We start from the raw sequence: 27,773 nt of genomic DNA, 5'->3' as shown, positions 1-27,773 counted from the left end.
CGGGGTCCACCCAGACACAATCGGTGCAAAGCCAGAACTAGACCCAGACTGGGCGTCGGTCAATCCACATACGCTTATATTTACGACTGAAACTGCACTCTTTGGGCAAAGAAGTGCAAAAACCATTCGGATAGCTCGTACCACTCTCTACGTTTGATTAATTGATATACTTATAGATGGTAGAAACCACACAAAACGTAATTTTTACTAAGACTGTTAGGCTGATATTCATTAAATAACGACAAGATAGTGGCCATTCATCTGTTTGTACTTGGGTGCCTTACTGTGTAACGCCATCTGCATTTCCTTATTGACTTAACTGATCACAGTTTAGCTGTCTACAAAGATCGAGGCTTGGCTGGGCAACTGAGAAAGTCAAATACAAATACTGAAGCAAGTCACTCGACTGTTAGCAACCTGGCTGACCACGTGCGGACGCGCAGGTAAGCCGCCTGCTTCTATAAAAGAGTCAGCGCCGAGACCTGCGGAGAACGGCGAGATAAGGAAGACGAGGTAGGCACATATAAGTCATATGTGGGCTACGGCACGGGCTATGCTTTATTGACAGTAGGAATAATGGGGAGTTGTGCTAAAACAACCGTGGATTTATCTCATGGTCTCATCACCTGACGATACGTTGACAGACTACAGTGGCGTAGCTGATAGCAATGCTGCTTCGGGGCACTGGATTCAAGACCTCTGTTGTAACTGTGTGTCGTTTAGTCATTCTCTCATTCATTCTCTGGTGTTGTTTGCCTGTTTTGGGGTACTCCGATTCACCCCACTCACCCACACACACTCGCGCGCACACGCACACACACCAAAGACTTTCGCACTGGGCTGTTTGGTAACTGGAAGTTAGCCGCGTAAGAGAGAGGGTGCCCTGCGATTTACTGGCACCCTGTTCAGGGCTGCTTCGTGTCTTGCACACCACTCTTGCTGATCCTGAATGGGATCGATTGGGTAGATTCGTTTTGAAGCCCGTCTTTTGATTTTAAGGGACATTAATTACGGCTTTCTAAAAAAAAGTACAGCAAAGTCGTTTGGTGCCTAATCATTGGATATATATATATATATATATATATATATATATATATATATATATATATATATATATATATATATATAAAACAGAATGTAAAAGCCTCCCGAAACAAACCGGATTTGTCTATACTTACTGTTAATTTTTGATTGTAGAGTTCATATTTGTATATTTTCACGATTTAAGAGATTCTCAAAGCAGTATCAACATATATTTGTTCTCTTTCAGTGCTAAATTAAAAAATGATGATCGAAGTACGCTTCTGATGAGAGACACCAGTCCTGGCAGACTCCGTTCCTTACAGGCTCCTGAATTTTTTGGACTCTTTTCTTAATTAAGCGTGTTGCTATCGCTCATGTTCAGGTTTATTGTAATGTGTAAATAGCACAAAGACTTTCTCATTTCATGTCTACCCCAGACTAGTGACAGTAATATAATATCAGCAACAGAAAAAAAAGACAATGGATACAACGCATAGAATGTAACATTATACTGTATAGAATATATATGTATTTAACAAACTGTATATAATGTACACTAAACAATCACGCATATGTCAGTATGAATGGCTGCTTGAGTAATCTTTGGATTCTGAATCAACTGCTGCATGTACCAAGCAGCCCCCTAAACACTCTCACTCTTAAAAATAACTTGAATGGGTTATGTGGTTCCTCATTGAATTATTGCTTAACAAAGAACCATTGTTTCTTTGGGCTTTGAAAAGGTTCTGAATACGTGAACAAAACAGAAATCTTTAGGCTACCCTCAGAAGAGCAAGAAAATCCCGAACAGTGTACAGAGTGTTATTGCATGCAGGAAGAATCTTTTAAAATGATGAATACATTGGAATTTTACAAATGTGTTATTACTGTATCTATACATGACTACGAACCAAAAAATGGTTCCTCTATGGCATCACTCTGAAGAGACACGTTTATTTTATAAAGTGATCTCAGACTTGTTAACTTGAATAAACACAATCAACAACTTTTTTTGCCTAGAAACATTCTCCTAGAGTTAAGGTTAGTTTCTTCTACTTCTGTTAAACATACGTTTCTTAAATTTGTCCAGTTTTCATTGTCAGTTAAAGTTAGGATGGAGTAGGGATACCTCATAAATTATGACTCACTTCATTCCACGCTCTTAGAGCAATAATCCAAATGACTACATTGTTATTATACTGTAATTCTGTCTAATCTTACCCACTCTTAATGTATGTTACCTTTTCTTGAAAGAAAATTGACATTTTAAAGCTTAAGAACTATTGAAAAAGATAGCATTGTGGTAGCTCAGCTGCCTCCCAGCTTCAGAGATCAGAGTTCAAATCAGTGCCCTTGTGATGTTTGTGTGGAGTCTCCACGTTCTCTCTGTGTCTCGGTGCACTTCACTCCCACAGCCCATACCCCTGGCCAAGTGTGTTGGGTGGGCTGGTGACAACTGACCGACTCCTTACGAGATCCCTTGAGTGTGTGCGAGGGCACCCTGTGATGGACTGGTGCTCCTTCTGGGCTTAGCTGCTGACTTGTGCTCAAAGCTGCTGTAATCCACAACTGGATTAAACTGGTCTGCTTATGCATTGTCAGACACATGACTTCATTTTATGTGTTTAATTTAGCTAGCTGTCTTGTAAAAATGCAAATCAAATAAATAATTCTAAATTGTGAACCTGAACCACAATTTAGTTGTGTACAGAGTTTAAAATGACTGTGGGGCAGCACAGTAGTACAACGCTGTGACTAGGTTTGACTGCTGGCCTGGTTGGTGTCTTTGTGGAGTTTATGCAATCTCCCCCTGTGTCCACATACAATTTCTATGAGTGCTCCCCTTTTTTCATGCAGTTTTGTGAATGTGTGTTTGTGTGCTCAGCAATGGATGAGCATTCCATTTAGGACCGGTTCCTCACTTGAACCTGCTGCTGCTGGGACAGGCTGGTGTAGATCTGCCATGGGTGAGGTAAATGGGCGCGTGGGTGAATACTCTGCTTTTTTTCAGTGCATAGATGCACGCTAATTGTGCCACACATTAGTGATAAAACATATTTATTTCAGTTCCAGTTAAGATAATTCACCCATATATAGTGAGCCAAAGCTGATTTAGACATATATTAATAGTCTTTATTTTATGGAGTAACCCAGTCATAGGTAATTGCAAAAATAAAGAGACATGCAGATTAAACTAATAGCCAGTGCCTTGACACGGGTGTTGTCACTGATGTCATTGAGTAAGTACTTACCCATCATGCCTAAGGCTGGGAATAAAAATGCTGGGCCAGCTCAGGTTCTCATTCTTTTGGCTAGCATTGTTTAGAGCAGCGTTTCTCAACCTTTAAGTATTTGTGACCCGAGTTTTCATAACAGTTTTAGAAGAGCCCCTCTAATGTTTTTTTGAAACCCTAATAAAATGTATTCCTATATTTTTTGCTGCCGATACACCGCTACAAGTTTATAATTTCACCTACGAATAGCAAAATTACGCCACATATGGCCACATTCGTGCCCCCTTATTTGTTACTGCCCCACAGTTTGAGAACCGCTGGTTTAGAGAATGGATGTCAATGGCGCTGTGAGATAGTCGACTGTTAAGGCAAAGCTATTGTCATTTAGGGGCAACTGTGGATGAAAGAGCAAATCCGTTGACTGTAATATCTGTACACTGCTTCAAGATGGAATTATAACACACAAACAAATGTGGATCACTGCAATCAAATATCAATTGAAAGTGGGAACAGTCTGTCAAGAGCTTCAGAGTGAGGGGTACCATATACACTCATTATTAGACACTGAAACACAATTTTGTGACTATTATGGTGCAAAGTCAAACAGGATGCCATCCAATTAGGTTCCAATACATACTAATACTTAATATGGAAGGTAAGGGTAATTATTATACAGTATATTGTAAATGAATTGCATAAACAAAACTGCTGGCTAGTCTCTATTTACCCAAAACCCATTTCCACAATGTTTCTAGACAGAATACAAGCCAACAGAACAGAACACAAGTAATACAAATACTCCAATCACCATAAAGAAATGAGAACAAAGGAAATTGAAAGGCATTGATAAAGTAGATACAACAAAGTTCTTTCAGCTTAAGGGTGAATCACATACTCAAGCACATTAGTGGAAATGAAGGGGAAAGTGAATTTAGGACTGAAGCCAGGAAGGACTTCTTTATGCAAAGAGTTGTGGGAATCTGGAACAAACTACTGAGACACGGAGTTGAAGCAGAGATCCTGAGAACCTTTTAAGAAGTATGTGGTGTGGCGGATGGCCGGGAGCCTTGCTCGGTCGGGACACCCTTCAGAAAGAAGGACTGGGGGAGAGAATATGTCCACAGCAATACCTCCCCCGGAACACGAGAGGGGGGCAATCCCCCTGGATTTCCAACCCTACTGGGGCCCATGGCTACCACCAGGGGCCGCCTGGACAGTCCCAGAGCCCTGGACTACAGCACCTTCGCCACACCCAGAAGTTCTGCCAGAAGAGGACCAGGGTGAACCTGGAGCACTGCTGGGTGCACTATAAAGGAGGCCACCTCACTCTGTTCAAGGAGCCAGAGTCGGGAGGTGGAGGACAAAGCTTGCGTAGAGTGGAGTGGAGGCAGCAGAGAAGAGAAAGAGAGAAGAAGAAAAGAGTGAGAAGGGACTGAGCATTCATTATTTGTTGGTGATTTGTGCACTGTGTGCTGAAAAGGCAAGAAAAGAATAAAACCGTGTGATTGTTTTACACTTGTGTCTCTGTGTCTGTCTGTGTCCCGGTTGGGGAAACTGTACGTCCACGAGACTTCCACACTAGATAAGATACTGAGACAGTTTAGCTATGAGCTAAACAAATGATCCTGATGGACTGAAAGGTCTCCTCTCATTTGTCAAATTTCTTATGCTCTGAAAATATAGACAAATGCAGCAATGTTACAAAAATTCATAAATAGGAAGACAATAGATAATTATCACAATATGTCCAGGGGAAGTGTAGACTGTAACCCAGCAAAGCAATGAGGTCCACAGAGTTCAATAATTGTCGCTGAGTAACCAGTTCCATGTAAAAGATATATTCCAGGAGACTGTGAGATGACTTATCTGTGAGTGTAAAATTACTTTCAATGATCACATAGTTCTTGAATACTGAACCGTAGTTTGCCGAGATTGCAGATGCATCCAAGCAGACCTTTTTGTCAAGGTTTTTTTCCCATGATATTCAGGTCCAGGTATTCAGGGTGGATAGACATCATTGAAAAAACTAAACACAATGGGAGGACATAAGGATTAAAGAGGAATATTACAAAAAAGTAGGAGTAGTGGTGAAAAAAGTAATCTATTATGATGAGTCAACTGAGCATCCCTCAGTTTGTTTGACGCAAGTGAAAAAATTCACATGTGGTGCACATAACTGAAGCCTACAGGACCACATGCTTTTTTTCCCCATAGTGAAGAGTTCCCATCCATCCATTATCCAACCCGTTATATCCTAACACAGGGTCACGGGGGTCTGCTGGAGCCAATCCCAGGGCACAAGGCAGGAACAAACCCTGGGCAGGGCGCCAGCCCACCGCAGGGCACACACACACACACACACAACAATTTAGGATCGCCAATGCACCTAACCTGCATGTCTTTGGACTGTGGGAGGAAACCGGAGCACCCGGAGGAAACCCACGCAGACTCGGGGAGAACATGCAAACTCCATGCAAGGAGGACCCGGGAAGCGAACCCAGGACTCCTTACTGTGAGGCAGCAGCGCTACCACTGCGCCACTGTGCCGCCCATGAAGAGTTCTGTCTGGTGAATTTACCTGGGGTGGTTTGACATAAAGGCTCTTTTAGAGGACAAGGTCAATGCCAATAAATTCAAAACAATTCATCCTATGGTAAAAAATTCCAGGCCTGATGGTAGACAATGTCACCATGCGCATAATACAAGTACTGTACTTTGAACAGCTATACCATGGTCTTCTCAGGACCAGATGTCAATCCAGTGAAGCACCTATGAGAGGCTCCAGAGCAGAGCCTGAGACAGCATTTCCACCACTATAACCAAAATTACATATGGTGGGATTTCTTATTGGTATTGCGTTCTAGCAAATCTGTTTCAAGCACATGTAAGATGTATGCCAAGGTGAATTGAAACTGTTCTGATGGCACGCTGGGGCCCATCACACCAGTAAGTCCATGGAGTCATTTCCATTATTTTGTCAATTTGCCTGTTGCTATTTTTTTCTAATTATTTATAAAAGAAGTTCAGATATTTATACTGGAATGCTACAGTGGAGCCTACAGAGTGGGAAGAAATGCACCTCACCGGTGGCTGCAAAGTGCATGTAACCTCCAGAAAAGGTGACCCAATGCATTTATTTCCTTGCTTGTTATGGTATCCTCAACCTACCGACAGTTTGGTGAAGCTTACAGTTAAACTAGTGCTTTTAAAGTGACACATTAACAAACATGCTGGACTTTGTTTCAAATGTCTGCAAACACGAGTACAAGTGTTTGTAGCGGAACAATGCAACGGGCCTCAGCTTCTGTGAAACAAACTTCACTGAAAGGCTCTTTTTTGCTTGTTGTTTGCTTTAAGGTATCTTGGACAAAAAGAAGACTGTTGAATGTAGATCTGTTGTGCAGGGATGGGCGACTCCAAAGAGGACTCTGTTTCAAGGGTAAACAAAGTTGCCTTCAGAGTGGCAGCCAAAGAAAATAAAGACAAGGGCTCAGCAGTGAAACAGGTGGGGCATTTCTAACTGTATGGCCGTTTAATTTTCCCCGATCAGCTTTGGCTATTGGGCTCATGTGTCTCTTCCACATGAAATGCATGCTGGGGGATTAAACTTTATCCTTAATTGTTCTCAGCATTGTGTGCATTGCACAAGTGCTGATATGCGTTATGTTTGCGAAGCTACCTGGTAATAGTTTTTATGGCTGTTATATAACTGCTTTGTAAAAACTTGATAGTTTTAAATACAAAGTGTTTAAAATTATTTTTTATGTAGGCTAGAAAAATAATTAAGACAAACATTAATGTACCTTATCTCCACTTTTCTAAGGTAGAATAGAATGAGTTATCAAATGCTAAATGATTTTCATTCCTTAATGTTTCTTTGGAGGTGATATGAAATCAGAGTGGCACAGTGGCTATGCTGCTGCCTTATTGATCGGTTGCTGGTCCTGGTTTTTAATCCTGCATCCAGATATTGCCTGTGAACATTTTGCATGTTCTGTCTACATGGGTTTTCTTGAAAATTTGTGAATTACATTAAATAGCAACTCAAAATTGTCCCAGATGAATGTGCGTGTGTATCCAATGATGGACTCGCATCCTCACCTGTCTGCTTCTGACTCAGGATTGTCTGTGGCTCCCTATGATCCCCAATAGGGTTTGAGATTGTATGCATGTATATTTACTTTTAATTTCTTATTGTTAATTAAATATACTGAGAAGACTCAACAGCCCATTGCCAAATCTTCCCTTGTGGCTATTCTCAAATATTTTGCAACATTTTGACGTTTAAAGCAAAGAAAAACACTTTTTTTATTCAAATACATGTGGTGCCAATTCACATCATGGCAATTTATTTTATATATCATCTTTAATAGGAATATATCTTACAAACTCACTAAGGCTGTTTCATGCAGGATTTCTGCAGTTAGGTGACAGGGAGGTCAAAGGCCATGCTGGGGGCTCAGAGTCAGTCATTGTGGAGAAATGAGCGTTAACAACGCATTAGTTTGTTAAACTGTTTCAGACCCACTGGCTTGTATCTTACTGTGATGACATAGTCTGTCACAGCAAAGGGGCTTAATATGTCATCCTTCTGTATCCAGAAGGCCCAAGCAGCAACTAACCCAGCAACATCTTCTAGTGACCAAATGCCCCGAAGATCATCACGAGCGGTGCAAAGCAGACCTGAGGACACTGGAACCATCAGCCTCAAGGGGCTCATAGCAGCACAGAGGTTCACTAAAGGATTAAAGGTAAGGCACATTATATTTTGTTTGGAATACCCACTGTGACAAAATTTGTGAGAATTGTACCCACTTTAAGGTAACAATGCAGAGATCAGAGGGCCACATAAGATATTATCTCTCTATTATAAAAGAAAATTCTGAGACGAGATGAGACGAGACTATTTACAAGAGATTTTTTCAAGTCCCATGAGACGAGACTTTGGCCATGAGATTTTTTCAAGTCACCCCCTCCTCTTAACCATATTTAACCACACACACGGTCTTCTCACCTCTCATTCGTGTGAATGCTTTTGACAGACACAGTTCCTGCTCTCTCAACTCATACATTTTTACGTTTTCCTCACTTTAAGTTCCCAATGAAAGAATACTAAGTACGTCCAAATCTTATTGAAGAATTTCATCCCGAAGGATTATCAACAGAAGAAATGAGTATATAGGCAATCCTAGCCCCGAGAAATGATGAAAACAAACAAATTAACGCGGAAATTATCGATCGGTTACACGGCAAATTGGTTAAATGCGTATCAGTAAACTATGCTGAAACAGTTGGTGGTGATCGTGCAGAAGATGAAAACATCAACTTACAATATCCTGAAGAATATCTACAACCGTTAACACTGTCCGGTCTTCCACCACCTGAATTACTGTGAAGGTTGTATCCAAGAGAGGTAATGTAGTACATCTTCCGCGGATAATATTAGACACCAAAGGAGATCTTGATATGCCATTCATATTAAAACATTAACAGCTTCCCGTTGTGACAATGCGGGTTCCGCCCCATGCTCCCTTCTTGCTTCTGGGAGCTCTGGAACCCGACACCATCGGTAATGTCACCGATGAGCTAGGCAGTGAGGCACAAACAATGAAACAAGGGGATGGTGCAAAAAGTGCAAAGTGCTTTTATTTAAAACCAACAAACAAAACAAGTCAGTGTCCAAAATAAAGTGCAGTGCTTCTCAATCCTTAAATAAATAATCTATTAAAACAGAGGTGAAATCGTGGAGGTTAAAATCCATTAGAAAAAAAAAAACTTTTAAAAACAACAAGGTTAAAACAATGGCTAGAAGCTTACCCTTTAAACAAATCAGCCCGGTGCCTTTCTTCTACTGGTGACTCCCCTGCTTCTTCCGTCCAGGCTATGCACCAGGGGAGCCACCCTACCTGCAGCTGACCATTCTACGTTCTTCTGCTGGTTCGTTCGCCTCACTGATCCCTGGCTCCGATGGGCTTCACTAAACTGCGACTTGGGCTCCCCAGCGACCAGGGCACTCATGCTGGGGCTTTCACGTCCCAAGTCCCGATTCCTGATTCCCGCTGCCTTCTTGGCCTTACGTGGTGAGCCATCCTTCTTCCAGTCACTCCCGCTCTTCACAAAATGCTCAGCGGGAGCGACCACAATTGACTGCTCCTCGGGTGCTGGCCAAACACCTAGGCTCACTGCTCAGCTGCCCGTGAGCCTGCGCTCGCTCGTTCTTCTCTCTGTCTTGCACCGGCTTTCCTCTCCCTGCTTCCTGCTTCCCTTCTTCTCCTGCAACCTCCATTAATTTTTTCCTTTTCTTTTTCATTCCCCTAGCTTCCTCAATCTTCTATTTATTACAGGGACGTGGATCAGATGTGGCAATTAGGAGCTCCCGGCACCAATTACGGATGCGAACGACTTCTCACCTGTACACTTAAGTGAGGACCATCCGTGACACCACACCCGTTAGAATAGCTTTTGCAAAGACAATTAACAAATCACAGAGACAAACATTCGAAAAAGATCGGTTTATTTATTAGAGAGAAAGAAACAAAATTTACTCACGGGCAGTTATATATTTTTTGTCACAATGTAAGTCCAAACCCAGAATCAAAATTACAATGCGATATTGACAAAAATGTAATTCAAAAAATAGTTTTTACTGAAGTTTTACAGTAAAAGTGTAAGTTTAAAAAGTATTTGAATGTTAATTTTAAATCCAAACAGAACGAAATCATATAATGCAATGAAAAACTCTAATGCACCATGAAACATAATTTTCTTTCAAATTATTATGTTTTACTATTTTTTAATATGGTTTATTACTCGCTGTAATGTAAAATAGTTAGTTCCATCAAGGATTAGTGCTGGTCTGCTACTCTTTAATTTACATCAGTTATCTAGTTAGCAAAGCAACTAACAAGCTGGTGGAGTTTGCAGATGACACTGAACTAACCAGAATGGTGAATAACCCAGAGTCCGGGACCAGGAGAGAATTCAGGATTGGACAATGAATTTTAATGTAGATAAGTATAAGATTTTGCATGCACAAATTCAAAAATATTACATATTATTAAACTATGGTGGAGTCTGAAATTGGAAAGTACACAATGTAACAAGGACTTAGGAGTTGTAGTGGACTCATTACTGTCCATATCCAGACAGAGCACAGAAGAAGCTGGAAAGCAGAATACGTTCAATAGCGCAATGTGTGCAGTACAAGTCAAAGGAAGTTCTAGTAAGGCTTTAGAACTCACTAGTGATGCTTCACCTGGACAACTGCATGAGGTTTTGCTCAGAATACTATAAAAAGGACATAGCAGCACTACAGAACATCCAGAGAAGAGCAACCAGGCTGATTCTATGACTAATGGAAGTGAGGTATGAGCAGAGAATGAAGGAGTTAAACTTGCTCACTTTTCAAAAACAGAAGTTTAGAAGAGACAGGATGGAAGTTCGTTTTGGAATTAGTATGGTGGATTCCAACTATTACTTTAAGTGTATTCTTCTGCTAAAAGATGAGGCCAGAGATGGAAGTTGTTTAAAAAAAATTTTGCATCAATGTTATAAAGTATTTCTTCTCATAAACAAACCTGAATACATGGAGTAAGTTATTAAGAGGTGCAGTATTTTGGAAATCTTCAGCTCTAGACTTGACTGTTTTTAAAGATTTAAGAGAGACCCATGTGGTCACATGAGAACACTTAAACACCACATATACATGAATTAACCTGGCTGGGAACTGAACCTGCGATCCTTAAGCTGTGTAATGGCACTAACCACTTCATCCCAGTTACTCAGTACAGCTACGTTTAGTTGATACATAATAAAAGTCATGTAATAAACACACATTCTGTGTTTTGTTTTAAGGTTATACACTTTAAATTAACTGATGAATCTAAAATGGCTCAGTGTGTGCAAGTGTGGACATTAGTGACCTGAAATGAACATAATAACAATGTCTTAGAGAGCAGACCATTCAGCCCACACACCTTATAAATTCCTATCCACCTATCTTTTCCTAAACATCATCCAGTTAAGTTTTGAAATTACTCTACTATTTAGTAATTAACTCCATGTATCTATGGTTCTCTGTGCTAAGAAAACCTTTTTAACATTTATGGAAGATGTACTGTTTATCAGCTACTATCAGTGTGCCTGTGTTCTGGTTGACAAACTCATTCTGAAGTAACAGCTGCAATACGTTATACAAATTCCCTCCATAATTTTAAACACTTTTGTCTTGTGTGTCCTTTCCCTAAACTGAAAACATTAGAACATAAACTAAAATTGATGAAAACAGGCCATGCAGACCAACAAAGTTTGCCAATCTTATCTACCTATTCCTCCAAAATAACATCAGGTCAATCGATTGGAAAAACGTTTCAGCAAATTAGAAACATTAGAAAATACTGTGATGAGACCTCACCATTCAGACCCACCACCTTGTCTATCCTATTCACTGAGATTGTCCAAAATGACGTCAAGTCAAGATGTGAGGGCCCCAAAGAAGAAAAACTTTGTAATATTTGTTTGAGATCTGCTGTTAACTTTCCAACTCTGTTCCTTGGTCCTTGTTGAACTCATTTTAAAGTAACAGCTGGGATCCACTGGTCCCTTCATAATTTTAAACACTCTAATCACCTTATCTCCATTTGCTTAAACTGAAAAGTTCAAATTTTTAAATATTTTTTCATAACTCAGTCCTGCGACCAGATAGTCATGCTTCTCTGTACAATCTCTAGGGCTGCTATGCCTTTTTTGTAATATTGTAGGACAAAGTGGGCACTGCCTAGTTGCTAGGCTTTAGTGGCAGCACACAAGGTCTGTTAAGAAAGCAGATTTAACAGGGACATCCAGCCAGCCAACCAACCCATTCATAAACTGAGTGACTGACCTCCAGCTTGTACCAGGAGCTGCCTGCACTTCATCTGATAACAAAGGTGTAAATCAGAGTTGAACTGACATCTCTCCAGAGGCCCCTCTACAAACTTCTTAAGTCAGAAGGCGTGGAATGAACTTAGGCATGAAGAAAGAACTGTAAAGCAATGAATGACAACTCTGATGGACAGAAGAACTCGCCTATGATGAGATACTGATTTTGAAACTGGAAGTGACTTTAATCCAACCAGGAGAAGTTACACATTCCCTTAAAACCCGCTGCACTATCTTGAACATTCACTCTGGCTCTCTCAGCTGGCTCTCTCAAAGAAACTTTGAGGAAATTAAATTGAGGGGGTTGAATTCAGGTTTGTTAAGTTTGACATGATTGTATGGAATGTTGTTTTCTTTTGGCTGCTCCTGTTAGGGGTCGCCACAGCGGATCATCTTCTTCCATATATTTCTGTCCTCTGCATCTTGTTCTGTTACACCCATCACCTGCATGTCCTCTCTCAGCACATCCTTCTCTTAGGCCTTCCTCTTTTTCTCTTGCTGGCAGCTCTATCCTTAGCATCCTTCTCCCAATATACTGAGCATAAAATTAAATAAAAAAGAAGAGATTCTCAGGAGATTCCCTGGGGCACTCTACCCAGGGTCACTCCTGGACACACCCTCCAAAAATGACAGAAAATTTATGAAACAACCTCTCTATCGGCTAAAAGAATTTGCTATTCCAATCACTGAGCCCAGTCTGAAAAGGCCTGAGTAGTAGGTATTACGTTAGACATGGATTTCAGCATCAAAGCTCTTGCAGCAGAAAGAGTAATACTTTTCCCTGTAAAGTTGCAGACGATGGGCCTAACTGAAGAAAGCGCAGAACACCACAAATAAAAGATCGCACAACAAACAGAGACAGTGCACTCCAACACAAGAAGAATCCTTCACTTGAACCTGGAGCAGCAGCAAAGCAACAACTCCACAACATCAGACATTAACTTTAAAGACTTGATATCATAAAACTATTTATCTGTGGCAAGATAAATTAGAACTCTGAATAGCAAGTAAACAGCCAGCATCTCATTCTTATATGTTTGACTGTCTAGTCTGTCTGCGTCCATCTTACATGTCAACATACATGTGCAGTTATCGTATTTCTATAATCCTTGTGCTTATGAATAAATTGTATTATTCTGTTTCTTAAAATGAGTGTGCTTCAGTTATCTAGATATAAGTCTAAAGGCTGGAGACCCCCACCCCCTACAAGGTAAGGAAAATAAAGTAGGAGCCTCACCAAATTATTTAATCAATTACCGGCATTGCAAAAGGCAAGACCAATCATTGATTAATGAAGTTAAATCTCTCCTCCCTCCCACATTATTATGACTGTCCCTGGGTGGGCAAGTTAAAATTCATCTTTACATTCCTACAGCATGGAGACCAAAACTGCACACAGTACTCCAGGTGAGGCCTCACCAGTGCATTATAAAGCTTAACCCTAACCTTGAGTGTCTTGTAACCTAACATCTTATTAGCTTTCTTGATCACTTCTGAACACCATCTGGATGCAGAGAGTAATGAGTCCACTAAGACTCCCAGGTCTTTTTAATAAGGTGTACCTACAAGTTTCTGACCTCCCGTTGTGTGTTCAAATCTCACATTTCTACTTCCTACATGAAGTTTAATGTGAGTAAATGTAAAGTATTACATCTGCCACATATCCAGTTAAGCCTCTATACTATGATAGTTCAACTTATTCCAAATTATCTGCCATTCCACCTAGTTTGGTATCACCTGCAGTCTTACCTGGCTTGTTATGTTTACAGTATTTTACAATCCAGATCCTATAGCAAGGGCCCCAGCACTGACCCCTGATGGACACCACTTTTAACATCAAAGATTCAACTCCTTCAGTCTTTCTTTCCTCATAGCTCATATGCCTTGATGCTGACTAGGTGTCCAATTCCATATCTCTCAGTCTGAGAGGTGTCATGAGACACCAGTTCATGGTGAAGGGTTCTGTCTCCAGAAAACCCAATAATGTGCAAAGCAGATTTAGACCATGAAAAGTTGAAACGTGTAATTGTAGCAACACTTACATTTCCCAAGTAAGAAAATCTACGAGGGACATTCAAAAACTGTCCACACTTTTTTTAAACTCTATTTATTAAGAATTTCAAAATTTTCAAAAATAAATACACCCCTTTTCTATATAGTCACCTTCATTTGCAATGCAATGCAATTTTTCCTGCATTGTACCAACTTTTTAATGCCCAATTACTACTCCTCCCGCTTTCACTGTTTCCAGTGAAAAAAGGAGAGTGGGGAAACGTTTTGAATATCCCTCGTATTTAGGCCCAGTGTGGTGCACCATAATGAGAGTCTTGGTTTGTGATTAAAAGTGGAACAATTGCAGTGGTGTAATGTGGACAGCTGGCTGTCCTCTGCCCTGGCCAGTGGTGACTGCATTGTTCTTTAAATGGCAGGCTTTTCAGCAACATCAAACTTCAAATAATGAACAAGTTAACCTTAGCTACTGAAATGATCTACTTGTATTTGTATCATAATGTATTTAATATAATTAAAAGTACTATAAAATGGTGAAATAAAGAAACATAATCTCCCATGCATTATGGTAAACGGTCTTGTGTTAATCAGACATCCCAGTATGATTGTTTAACTGGTTCAACACTCTAATTCTTTGTATTTTACTATTGTTTTTTCATGAAAGTGCATTACCCAGCAATGTGCTATTAAGAGGGCAGGATAAATCAGTAAATGGTTTAAATGATCCTAATTGACCTCATTAATGGGTGGCACAGCAGGTAGTGTTGCTGTCTCATTCTGCTTTCTGTAACGGAGCTGTGCTAAATTGTTTCCATTTGATTTTTTAACAATTGGGGCACAGTATTTTGTGATTCATTCAAAACATATGATAGATTAGTGGTGGTCCTGCTGTGGATTGGTGCCCCATCTAGGATTTGTATCTACATTACACGCAATACTGCCAATACTTCAGCCCCCTGCAACCCTGAAATTGATGAGATTTTTAAATGAAAGGAAAGGTGGGTGGTAAAGCAGGGGTTTAGTGTCTCGAATCCTATCCATTAGGCTGTGTGGCCTGCCCTGTAAATACATGACCGAGGTGGCCACTTAGTATGTTGACACAATTAGATGGCCCCTATTCAGGTAACCTAACACCTTCACAGATTTTAGTATAATTTAGAGATCAAAATGTAAAAGCCACAAAGAAGCAAGAGGCATGTAACCTTATTGCTGCACTTTAAGTAATACATTTGTGCATTTAAGGAGGTAATGTAGCCATTTGAGACAGTGGGTAAATGGTAAGGTAAAACTGTTTTTATCAATAGTGACCTTTTTTATTGTTTTCAATTTTATTAACTTCCTCAGGAGCGGACTGCTTTAAAACTTGCTGCAAAACTGGGCCCTGGAGCACGCCTTCGTAAACCTGTCACCATCATTTATGATCAGGTAAGAAGGGCTGTGTAGCTGCCTGCCAATTACTGCCATTTTCTTTACCTGCTTCTGTCTTCAGTGCAGTAGCAGGTTACATCCATACAGGAAGGATCTTGTGCCTATTCAGTTGGAATCAAAAGTAAACTATGATCCAACCTAGTATGGGATGCCAGCCCAACCCAGGGCATGCAGGCTCACATCTACAGCCAGCAATAATGCCTTACTTTAGAGTCACCAGCAAGGCTATTATCTCTCTATTATATAAAAAAATCTTGGGACGAGATAAGACTTTTTTCAAGAGATTTTTTCAAGTCCTGCCCTCCTCTCCACCATATTCAGCCACACACACAGTACTCTCACCTTTCATTAGTGTGAATGCTTTTGACAGACACAGTTCCTACACTCTCAGCTCTTATAAATTTTTATGTTTTCCTCACTTTAAGTTCCCAATTAAAGAAGACATATTATGTCCAAGTCTTATTGAAGAATTTCATCCCAAAGGGTTATCAACAGAAGAAATGAGTACACGGGCAATCCTAGCACCAAGAAACGATGAAGACAAATGAATTAACGTGAAAATTATCAATCGATTACACTGCAAATTGGTTAAATGCGTATCAATAGACTATGCTGAAGCAGCTGGTGGTGATCGTGCAGAAGATGAAAACATCAACTTACAATATCCTGAAGAATATCTACAACTATTAACACTGTATGGTTTTCCACTGCACGAATTACTATAATAATAATAATAATAATAATACATTTTATTTATATAGCACCTTTTCCATGCTCAAGGCACTTCACAGAGTTTAAGAAAGAACGGCAGGGTATACAGTATATAGCATTGTACTAAACCAGATAAATAAATAAAGAAGAGTAAGATAGTAAATTCAGAGAAAAGCCTAACAGACAACATAATTGATGGTCTAACACACACACACACACACACACACACACACACACACACACACACACAGGTTACAAGAGCATCTTGACATAGAGGTAAACTGAAAGAAGGGTAATAAAGTCAGGTAGAGCTAAAAGCCTTCCTGAACAGATGAGTTTTGAGTTGTTTTGTAAAAGAATTCATGGAGTCAGCTGACCTGATTAATTTCGGTAGGTCATTTCAGAGTCTGGGCGCTATACAGTGTGGGGAACAGCCCGGACACAGACAGGTAGACAAGATGGTTTCACCACACACACGTTTATTATACATTATTTACAGTTGTTAAAGTGCACAAACCCAGTGCCGCAGCACCAATCACCCCTTAAGTCCTTGGCCACACTCACAATGCCTTCAGTCTCTGGTCCGCCTCCACTCCTCTCCTCTGAGCTCCGTCCTTCTTCCACCCGACTCTTGCCAATGACTGGAGGGAGGCGGCCCCTTTTATACACCCCGGATGGACTCCAGGTGCATCCTGAGGAGCTTCTGTAGCCACACCCCTTTGTGGCGGAAGCTCTGGCTGTGTACCCGGAAGTCCTCCGGGTGTCCCCAATCCTCTTCCCCCCAGCACTTCCGGGTGTGGCAGAAGTGCTGAGGTCCAGGGCTCCCAAGGCATCAGGACGCCCCCTGGTGGTGACCACGGGCCCCTACAGGGTAGAGCTTCCAAGCTCTGTACCCGTGACCCCCAAAGCAACCAGAGCGATCACCCCCTCATGTTCTGGAGGAGGCACAAGCACTCCCCCAGTCCTCCTGGGCATCCCAGCCGGGCATGAACCCCAGCCGGGTGCCATAGTGCCCCATCGCCAGTGAAGACCCGTTGGTCCGAGCAGAACAAACAGGGAGGGCGGTTCAACCCCGAAGTGGGTCTTACTCTTTGTCCAGGGTCCAATCCGGCACCCTGGAACTCTCTTCTTCGGCACCCCCTCCAAGGTCTTCGCGCCCCTCTGTTCTGCGCCGCTCACACCTTCGTAGCCTCCGCTGGTTGTGGGGCTGCCCCATCGCCAGTGAAGTGTCGTCCTGCCAGACGGTCTGTCCGATGAGGTACGGGTTCCCACGAAGCAGGTCCTACTGATCGTCCCGGGTCCAGTCCTGCAACACAGAGAAAAAAGGGGGCAGAGCTGCTGCCTGGACACCCTTCCCTGGCGTCCCTCCGTGCCACGCACTGGAATCGCCCCCCACTTGACGAGGACCCTGGAACTTGCCTGTTCGGCACCCCCTCTGCGGGTTCCGTGTCCCTCCAGCTGACAACATTGACAGGACCGCCTGCATTCCTTTTTTCTCCACTGACTTTGGGGAGTGGCCCTTCTCTGGACGTGCCCACCCAGCTGCACACCCCTTCCTATCGGAGGAACCAGCATTCACCCCTCGATTCCTCCTATTGCTCTTGGACGCCATGGCGGTTTGAGTCTGCACATGACAAACGCACAGACCTGTTCCCGTCTGCATCCACCAAGACCGACGGGAGACTTTCGCAGGCTGAGGGCTTCAGGCTGTAGGACCCAGGGCACTTGTCAGCCCCTGTCCTGTCTGCCCTCTCACTGTTGCTCCCCTCACCTCGTGAACAGCCTGCACCGCCGTGTCCACTGTTGGAGACCCACCGACATGGTTCCAATCACGAATGTCATGGGCCCCTGCAGTGGGATCTCCCTTTTTCTTTACGGGGACGGTCTCACTTACCTTCCCCACCGTGTCCCTCCGGCTGAAGACTCCAGCGCCGCGCTGATCCGCCTACTGTCGCAGTGTCATCACGGACGCAGCTGCCTTCACCTCCAGCTCCTTCAATCCTCTACGGAGGACGCGCACCACCTGGAATAGCGACTCAGCGGGCTGGAGGCACTCCTCCAACTCACGCAGAGCCGCTAGCAAGCACAGATCGTCAGTCGGCGGTTGCCTTACCTTTTTGTCAGGCATATCCGCCGGCTGCTCTCTGAGGGGCCTTCCCACAGGCCCCGTCGGGTCCTTCCTCGGCCCGTGATGGACATTCCTTGGGCCCACCTCCATCCAATCATCGGCGGACACGCAAGACACACCGCCCAATCCGGATCCTGTCCCGGGGAGGGACTTTCGGTGCGCGGCCATTTGGGTGTTTCTTTTTCTCCTGGTGTGGTGACGTGCCTCCGAGGCACTGAGCAGCTGCTGTGGCCCATCGAGCTGCAGCGTCTCCTTCCTCTTAGCATTGCGTGCTGCCGCCTCTGCGCCGATGACAGCCTGAGGATCGGCATGCCATTGCCACTGACGCAGACCCAGGCAGTCCCTGCCTGCAACACAGAAGGTAAGTTTGCCCCCGCAGGGCCAATCGCCGTTGGGCAGGGCACTTGCCTTCTGGGTCTCGTCTCTCTGTGGCGCCGTCCTCGCTGTGCTGCCGTCCTGGACGTCCTCAGTGACAGTGTGCCTGCTGGAGCCCACTGCACTCCGGCAACGTCTTTGATGGTCTCCCCGCACCAGGGGAATATAGCCGTTTGGTGGACCGGTGGCGTTCCATGAGGTGATCTGCTTACGCGGGGTTGTGCCATTGCCACTCCTGCGGCGCATGTGTGGGCTAACCTGCTGCTCCGGACTGCCCACAAAATTATTTTTTTGGGGTCCCTGCCTTGTAGCAGGCAGAGAGTCCCATCTGGGATGCCATTGTGGGGAACAGCCCGGACACAGACAGGTAGACAAGATGGTTTCACCACACACACGTTTATTATACATATTTACAAGTAATAGTGAGCACAAACCCAGTGCCGCAGCACCAATCACCCCTTAAGTCCTTGGCCACACTTACAATGCCTTCAGTCTCTGGTCCGCCTCCACTCCTCTCCTCTGAGCTCTGTCCTACTTCCACCCGACTCTTGCCAATGACTGGAGGGAGGCGGCCCCTTTTATACACCCCAGATGGACACCAGGTGCATCCTGAGGAGCTTCTGTAGCCACACCCCTGTGTGGCGGAAGCTCTGGCTGTATACCCGGAAGTCCTCCGGGTGTCCCCAATCCTCTTCCCCCCAGCACTTCCGGGTGTGGCGGAAGTGCTGAGGTCCAGGGCTCCCAAGGCATCGGGGCGCCCCCTGGCGGTGACCACGGGCCCATACAGGGTAGAGCTTCCAAGCTCTGTACCCGTGGCCCCCAAAGCAACCAGGGAGGACACCCCCTCGTGTTCCAGATGAGGCACAAGCCCTCCTCCGGTCCTCCTGGGCATCCCGGCCGGGCATGAACCCCAGCCAGGTGCCACAACAGAAAGATGTATCCAAGAAAGGTAACGTAGTACATCTCCCATGGATAACATTAGACACCAAAGGAGATCTTGATATGCCATTCGTAATTAAAACGTTATCGGTTTCCCATTAGAATAGCTTTTGCAAAGACAATTAACAAATCACAGAGACAAACATTTGAAAAAGTCAGTTTATTTATTAGAGAGAAAGAAATGAAATTCACTCACAGACAGTTATACGTTGCATTGTCACGGTGTAAGTCCAAACACAGAATCAAAATTCAATGCAATATTGACGAAAAGTTCATTGAAAAAATTGTTTTTACTGAAGTTTAACAGTAAAAGTGTAAGTTCAAAAAGTATTTGCGTGGTAATTTCAAATCCAAACAGAACGAAATTGTATAACACAAGAAATAACTCTAATGCAACATGAAATATAATTTACTTTCAATTTATTACATTTTACTATTTTTTAATATGGTTAATTAGTCGCTGTAATGTAAAATAGTTAGTTCTATTATGCATATGTAACAATTCCCATGAAAATAGCAATCTGTTTAAATTGTACATCTGCTCCTCCATGCACAAGCGGCAGAACCGCAAAGTGGCTAGCGCGTAGTGTCCACCCGGGGGTTGGCGAGCAAAGCGAGCAGGGGGCAAAGCCCCATAGGTGTTAAATGATGACTGTAACTAAAATGACTAAAAAGTATTTCATTTATTTAAATAAAAACAAAACTAAAAGCTGAGTGACAAATGAAAACTACATTGAAATTAAGTCCGCACACCCCAAAAATAATTGAAACAAAATTAAAATAAATAAAATAGAAAACATGCTAGTTCTGTTTTTTTTTAAATAATCCCATTGCTGTTGATTGTCACTCATTTTTTCACTAAGCACTACATAGTCTTTTTAACATAATTGTAAAAGTGTATTTTGATTCATGTTTAATTGTGTAGAATCGTTTTTTTTATTATTTCAATTTATTTTGACAAAGTTTATTTTTATTACCATTTCATTTTGTTCTTTTTTCACGCAATGTGGTAGGCTGTGTCACATGACCGTGATCGTTGCATCAATTGCTTTACAGGATGTGACAATAGTAATTTGGTAACAATCCCAATGCACAATATCTCTTGATGCATAAATGTCTTGAATCTCATAGTCTGCTTTATTAACAAGTTGGCTCTGCTGTCAGTTTTTGTTTTCAGTGTTTGAGCTCTCTTTGCCTTCGACAGATGGATCTCGTTTTTCCCTTGTTTGTTGGCTGCCTGATCGTTTGATTTGTTTTGGCTTTAACCCAGTTTTCCCTTTTAACCACGTTTACGTATCTCCTAGTAATCCTCCTTGCTCACAATAATCCTTCAACACCAGCATGTCATTACAATAATGTTATATGGCATTCGGGTTTATGAAATTCAGCTAAAGGGAAACAACCTGATGAACTGAAAAACCCTCTTACACTGCTTTCATAAAGATGTCAAGAAAGAGGCTGATGACCATCACATGCTGAAAAACACAAGTCTACTAAAGAGGTTCAACAACAAACAAACTTCAATTTTGTCTCAGCAGAAAGCTGCCATCTTGTCCACTTAATTGATAAGCACAGAGTTCTTTGTTTTGTATTCAGAATGTCAAGGAGTTTTTGTGAGTTACCTGCCTTCATATGGTGTTGTGATGTGGTTGATCCAAAGTACCAAATGCCTAGTGTTGCCAAAGTAAACAGCCTGGCACTTGAATAAATGGACAATATGAGCAACACACATTTTATTAAACATTCAGAAGATAACTCTCTGGAGCATGTCTGCATGTTTCTACTGTCCCTCTGGTATTTAGGCATATCCTGCATTTCTTAATCTTCACTGAAGTAATTTCTTAAGCTAAAACAAAAACTAAAGTGAAATGCGGCTCTCAAAATAAAAACAAATTAAGGTCATGAAGAACAAAAACGTCCAGAGTTTCATAAAGCTAAATTGGAAATGAATTACAGAAATAAGAACTAATTTAAGAAAAAGATGCTGAACTAACATTGGTCATCAGTTAACTTGACACTCTGATTTCTGGAATGTAGAAGGAAACCAGGAGCGATACAAGACACCAAGTACCAGGAGGAAACTTATGGTACTATAGGGAGAACATGAAGCAACCCTAGGGAGCATGCTCAGAACCCAAAGGGTGGGTTTCAGCCTGGCAGACTGGCATATGTTGTGAGAAAGGGGTCAATCCATTAAAGGGTGGTCCCTTGTGAATGGACCGAGTGGTAAAGGTGCTATAACACTTTGACCAAGTAGAAGAGATCTCCAGTTACTTCTCTGCTGGAGTCAGTAGTCTGATTTACCCTGGGTGTCTGACTATTTAAAACAATGGAAACATCAACATCATATTGTGGAGAGGGTCAGCAAATTTAAGTTTGTTGGAGTCAACTTCACTGGCACTAGAAGTGGGTACAACACACCTCAACTATAGTCCGGAAGGCTCAGCAAGCTTGGATGTGTGAGGACAAACCAGATGCCTCCACTTATGTTCACTAACTTTTAGAAGAATGAAGCAAAGTCTGCCCTAACCATTCATGTTACATCCGGATGTGGCACCTGCTCAGCTCAGGACCACAAAAAACTGCAGAGGGTGACCTCAGAAAACTACCGGCACGCAGAGCATATCCAGTATAAGACAAATTGTATTAATGAGTGCCTCCGCCATCTTGTTACTTCTCACCCTGAGAATTCACACCATGAGATTCAGGGAGAGTTTTTAAGGCAACTCAAAAGCCACCCTTAATGACAGTGACATGTGCTTGCGTTATATATTGCATAAATATATTGCATTATACAGTACGTGTGATGTTATATTAATTTTCTTTTTTGTCTGCTATCACTGCTCTGTGGGAGACATGACAGTGAGAATTCCCATGTATTACATTATTTAGACACAACTGTAAAGTTGAACTGAACACAAGGAAACTCCAGAAAGCACCTATTGGGTTCAAGGGGATTCCCTAACAATGGAAGAGATTCTGAGATTTAATGGCTGCCCACTACCAGGATGACAGCTCTTTGCTGTGGGGTGAGGGTGCCAATGCCTTAGCATAAGAAAGGAAAAGAAGGAATGCAAAGTACCCGTGTTCCAAGATCCATGTTGAGTCTAAAGGCTGTGGGTCATGCAGGCATCTGTCACAATAGATAAGGACCATGTCAAGAACTGAACAGACAAGTCCCTGAAACGTGGGGTAGCTGCACTAACCACTGTCACATCACATTGACAATCCAACAGTGAAGCATCCTTTATTTGATATGGCATCTTTCACAAAGCACACCATCACTAGTTACCGTTCCAATGACTCAAGAGTACAATGTTTTGTTGTGCAATCACGCTATGATCCATCCCAGTTCAGACACTTGCACTGTGGTAACTGCCGGTGGACAGCCGCAAACCCGAGATATCTGAAGTACAAAGGCCCTCTGAAGCAGCACCCTTACAACATGAGTTAATATCGTCTGAACTGGGATTGGTCTTGGCATGATTCCACAACAAAACAGGCTCCACCACAGGACTTTTTATTACAGTGACACTGAAATGATTGTTGGGATGCAGTTTAAGGGGTTGTTTCCTAGCACAAGCAAGATGAGTAACCTCAATGATCTCTTTAATTTGATGTCAAAAAGAGATGCAGTCTTTCATTTTTACCAAAAAGTGAGAAGTTATACAGAATTTCCTCATGCTGCCGCTTTTAGCACGTGCCTGCCGAGTGTCTGCATGTCCTTGTAGGTTTTTTCCAGGTATCCCAGTTTCCTTCCATCTGGGTGTGGAAAGGTGCACAAGAGTGTCTGTCAATTGGCGGATGTCCCATCTAGTGTCAGGTCCTGCCTTGACCCCTGTGTTGCTGGGGTAGGCTCTGGCTCCCAACAGCAAAAGTGAGCCTGGTGAAAGCATAGACAGATGGATGACTTCCAAAGAAAGGGCAAAATAAAGTGAACGCCAGTGTTGTGTTGAAATATGATTTAACAAGGACAGTTTGTTCTAGCATATGAATAATTCTGAATAACAAAGCAATAACCTTGATGTGATTTGTTTCAGCAGGCCTAGAGGAGTACAGCATCATGCACGAATAACCTCAGCAAATATTTGAACAAGACTGCATTTATTTCAAACATAGTAAAACATGAATCATATTCCAAAGGGTTAACTGGCAGCAGACTCGTCGCAGTTCCTTCTCAGGGTCTATTGTGACTGAGAATGGGAAAGCAGCCAAGCAGGAGACAAGAGCGCGGCCTCTGATTTCTCTCAACTCCACTTTGGCGCTGCCTGTCTCTAGGTGGGGAGTGTCGGCTCGTGTTTGCACAGACAGGCTGACGCTGCTTCACATCGTCTGTGCCAGTGAAGTGGTAACAAGGTACCTTAAATTGGAATTCAGGAAACGGCAACCTCACACATGCATTCCTGCCAGCTAGTGGGACACATTAACAGAAATGGTAACATGTTGGGCTGCAAGACTCTCAAAGGACGTTGAAGTACCAAATGTCTGCTCACTTTATCAAGTTATCTATAAATAAACATTTTTTAGATTGCCTTTTATTAATAATCAATTCCTCGGCTGGTTTTCATGTTCAAAGCAACATGGTGTTTTCCATATTTGTCTAACTGGCAGGTGAGTGGGAGTGGGAGTAGCGGCCTGTACAGCTTACAGTTCAATGCCTCAGTCACTAGGGGGCACTCTGCCTGCCTAACAAGCAAAGACTGATGGCTGCTACATTTGTACAACTCACTCAATCCACTACAGAGTCGTATAGACCAGAGCCCACCCAAACAGAACCGGGAATCAATCCTGAATGGCACTAGCCTTCTTCTTCTTCTTTTGGCTGCTCCCGTTAGGGGTTGCCACAGCAGATCATCTTCTTCCATATCTTTCTGTCCTCTACATCTTGCTCTGTTACACCCATCACCTGCATGTCCTCTCTCACCACATCCATAAACCTTCTCTTAGGCCTTCCTCTTTTCCTCTTACCTGGCAGCTCTATCCTTAGCATCCTTCTCCCAATATACCCAGCATCTCTCCTCTGCACATGTCCAAACCAACCCAATCTCACCTCTCTGACTTTGTCTCCCAACCGTTCAACTTGAGCTGACCCTCTAATGTCCTCATTTCTAATCCTATCCATCCTCATCACACCCAGTGCAAATCTTAGCATCTTTCACTCTGCCACCTCCAGCTCTGTCTCCTGTGAATGTCACCAGTTTACCTCAATGAAATAATTCCAAAAACAACTTATTCAGGCAGTGTTGTGTAGTGGGCTGAAGGCTTTGAACTTCAAACCGTAATGTTGTGGGTTCAAATTATACTACTGACACTGAACACGACATTTCACCTGCCTGTGTTCCATCTGGAAAAAAAAAAAAAACTGAACCAATTGTATCTCAAATGTCGTGATTTGCCTTGGATAAAGGCGTCAGACACATACCGTACATACTCACGTATAAGTCGGGTCTTGCAACCTGAAAAATCGATCATAAAATCAGACCCCGACTTATACGCAAAAATGCGACACTTACATTTTTTTTTTACATCTTCCTGCTTCCTCCAATCTCACATCAGTTTCTCAGACACATCAAATTTTGTTGCAGCAGTGCAGTTACCAATTTCTTTCACCACTTTTAATTTAAAACCAGCTTCATATTTTCTTTTGATCAAACATTCCATCATAGATAAGGGATGCTCTTACGATAAAGGTGTATGAGGGTGTGAGATACAAAAAACACAAAACAGTGCAAATGTCGCTTCGTAATAGTTCGGGTATTACTGTGTGGTCACATAGGCACAATACATAGAACAAAAAGGCGGTGCACTCCGTGGTTACTCTCTCAGGTGTGCGTTAGCATAGCATAATCTCTTGGACCAATAGCGTGAGTTTTTCACATTCGACTTATACAACTGACATTATAAAATACCGGAAATTAAACGGTAAAATCAAGCCCCGACTTATCCGTGGAAGAACTTATGGTAAGTTCTACAGTAAGTTAATAAGTGTGTTACATTGTCATGTCATGTCATTTTCTAACATGCTTAATCCACACCTGGACTGTACTGGAGTCTATCCCAGCTAGCACAGGGTGCAAGGTAGGAACAAACTCTGGACAGGGCGCCAGTCTATTACAGGGAAAATACACACACACCCACAAACCAAACACACAATAAGGTCACCTTGGCATCACCAACTCACCTTTGGACGATGGAAGGAATCCAGAACAGCTGGACACGGTGCAGACATGGGGAGAATGTGCAAAGTATATGCAGGAAGGACCCAGGATGCAAACCCAGATCTCCTTATTGTGAGGCAGCAGCACTACCACAGTGCCCAGCCCATATTTACCAAGGATTATTGGTACAGGTCACTAGAGCTGCCACTGTGTCTGATTTTCCAGGGATTCGTCAATAGATAGTACTTTATTGGGCCCAAGGGAAAATGAAGCTTTTACAGAGGCTCAAGAAATATATTATAACAAATAACAAGAACTCCCCTTCGCTTAAATACACACAAGAATTATAAAAAGAAGAAAATGTCTGACTTGACTAATGATAAGAGAGCAGTCACATTATGCAGACGTATTGCCGCTGATATACAGGAGTCTCAGTAGCGTTTCTTGACACACATCTGCTGAATAACTCATTGGCTGAAAGTATTCAGTCTTAGTATATCAGAGAGAGGATGTGCAGCGTTGTTCATAAAGGCTGTTTAGTTTTGTGTTCATCCTCTCCCTCATTACTAGCTCCAGCAGGTCGACAGTGCGTCCGATAACTTACGTATTCTTTCAAGTGGAGTTTACATTTTCCTCTCCTTCATTATCAACTGGGCTTATCTCAATAATAATGGATTTATATGGTTATGCTTTGATTATGGCAGGTAGTTTGAAATTGTGCTGTTTTTACAATGTGAATTTTACCCATTTGTATTTTAATGTATGCTCATCATGTAAATTGTATGACAGCTGTGGGTTAGTACTCAGTGAAAAGGCCATACAAAGATGAATTGAATTGACATTTTCTCTGTTAGGTACCCAGCACCTCCTCTAAGCCAAAAGAGAAATTCTCTTGCGCTGGAGTGGATGAACTTATGAAAAACTACCTTGTGTCAAGGCTTGAAAAGGTCTCCTATGATCCTCTAGTGTCCACCAGACTTGCCCAGGACCTGAGCGATGACATCAAGCGTATGGTGAAAAAAATCACCCCACCACGCTACAAGCTTGTGTGCGTGGTCACAGTGGGAAAGAAGGAAAAGGAGGCGGCGGTGGTGGCAAGCCGCTGTCTCTGGGACACACATGCGGACAGCTTCACTTCATACACCTATGAAAACCAGTCTCTCTTTTGCGTTGCCACCATCTTTGCTGTTTATTTTGAGTGACTATTTTGTGTTGTTATGTCACCCGAGATGAAAAGATGTTTTCACAGCACAAGATATAATAGTGTTAGCAATTCTGTGCCAAGGAGGTCACTTTATAATGACTGAAACTTCTAAGAGACTGACATTCACAATAAAATAAGATGAATAAACAGCTGACTCTATTTCACAACTAGGAAGTAAATAAATAAGTAAGTAAATGTTTGATTTTCAGCTTTTCAGGGCTCATCTGACAGCTTACTATGAGATGACATCCAACTCCTTGGAGCTCCAAGGGTTATTTAATAAGGTTTTTATTTTGTACTGATAGATAACATAAGTTTCGGCTTTTAGTCAGAACAAGCCCTGTTGTAATAAACACATTTTGAAAATCCAACTTGTAAGACTGTTGTAAAATATATATTTATTATCAAAGTGTTCTGTCAGTGGTTTCATTACTGGATGGCAAGGCGACACAGCAGTTTACCTCGTATCTCCAAGACCTTAGCTTCAGTTTCTGGCTTGGCTACTGTCTGTGTGCAGTTTACATGTTCTCCCATATTTGTTGCTGTGATATTAATGAGTTCAGTTTAAGCATAGGTGTGGAGGTGGTCCTGCACAGTATGGTGGCTGCTGAGTGATTAAGAGAGCGTAGCTAACACCACCAAGA

At 42.5% G+C, this 27,773-nt stretch overlaps 3 protein-coding genes across 4 annotated transcripts in view; 2 read left to right on the top strand and 1 right to left on the bottom strand.

Annotated features, from left to right (window-relative positions):
• Positions 1-3,279, bottom strand: part of cdcp2 (CUB domain containing protein 2) — a 30,946-nt gene extending 27,667 nt beyond the window's left edge. The window contains exon 1 of the mRNA XM_028810580.2: positions 3,276-3,279. Coding sequence (XP_028666413.2) covers positions 3,276-3,279 — 4 coding nt within the window. The remainder of the gene's footprint in view (positions 1-3,275) is intronic.
• lrrc42 (leucine rich repeat containing 42) overlaps positions 1-27,773 on the top strand; it is a 287,985-nt gene that overhangs the window by 107,872 nt on the left and 152,340 nt on the right. The window lies entirely within an intron of this gene.
• On the top strand, positions 394-27,538 carry LOC114659028 (dynein light chain Tctex-type 4-like). Of its 2 annotated transcripts, XM_028811225.1 has the most exons (5): positions 394-513; positions 6,615-6,762; positions 7,859-8,008; positions 15,531-15,611; positions 26,780-27,538. In XM_028811225.1, the coding sequence occupies exons 2-5, from the start codon at positions 6,664-6,666 to the stop codon at positions 27,125-27,127; spliced, it is 678 nt and encodes a 225-aa protein (XP_028667058.1). In that variant the 5' UTR covers positions 394-513; positions 6,615-6,663; the 3' UTR covers positions 27,128-27,538. The 2 variants fall into 2 exon arrangements, with proteins under 2 accessions (XP_028667058.1, XP_028667059.1); XM_028811226.2 differs by lacking the exon at positions 394-513 and having other exon boundaries at positions 6,516-6,762.

The sequence above is a fragment of the Erpetoichthys calabaricus genome, chromosome 10 (genome assembly GCF_900747795.2).
Source record: "Erpetoichthys calabaricus chromosome 10, fErpCal1.3, whole genome shotgun sequence".
In the NCBI taxonomy this organism is placed as follows: Eukaryota; Metazoa; Chordata; class Cladistia; order Polypteriformes; family Polypteridae; genus Erpetoichthys; species Erpetoichthys calabaricus.
Note: the sequence above shows the minus strand (reverse complement) of the source record. Positions and strands in the feature narration are given on the sequence as shown.

What these genes read in the sequence shown, in the direction of transcription:
- LOC114659028 (XM_028811225.1), top strand. Translation starts at nt 6,664, where the DNA reads ATGGGCGACTCCAAAGAGGACTCTGTTTCAAGGGTAAACAAAGTTGCC. An exon ending in AGGGCTCAGCAGTGAAACAG is followed by an intron (nt 6,763 to 7,858) that starts GTGGGGCATTTC and finishes TTCTGTATCCAG; the next exon opens with AAGGCCCAAGCAGCAACTAA. An exon ending in TCACCATCATTTATGATCAG is followed by an intron (nt 15,612 to 26,779) that starts GTAAGAAGGGCT and finishes TTTCTCTGTTAG; the next exon opens with GTACCCAGCACCTCCTCTAA.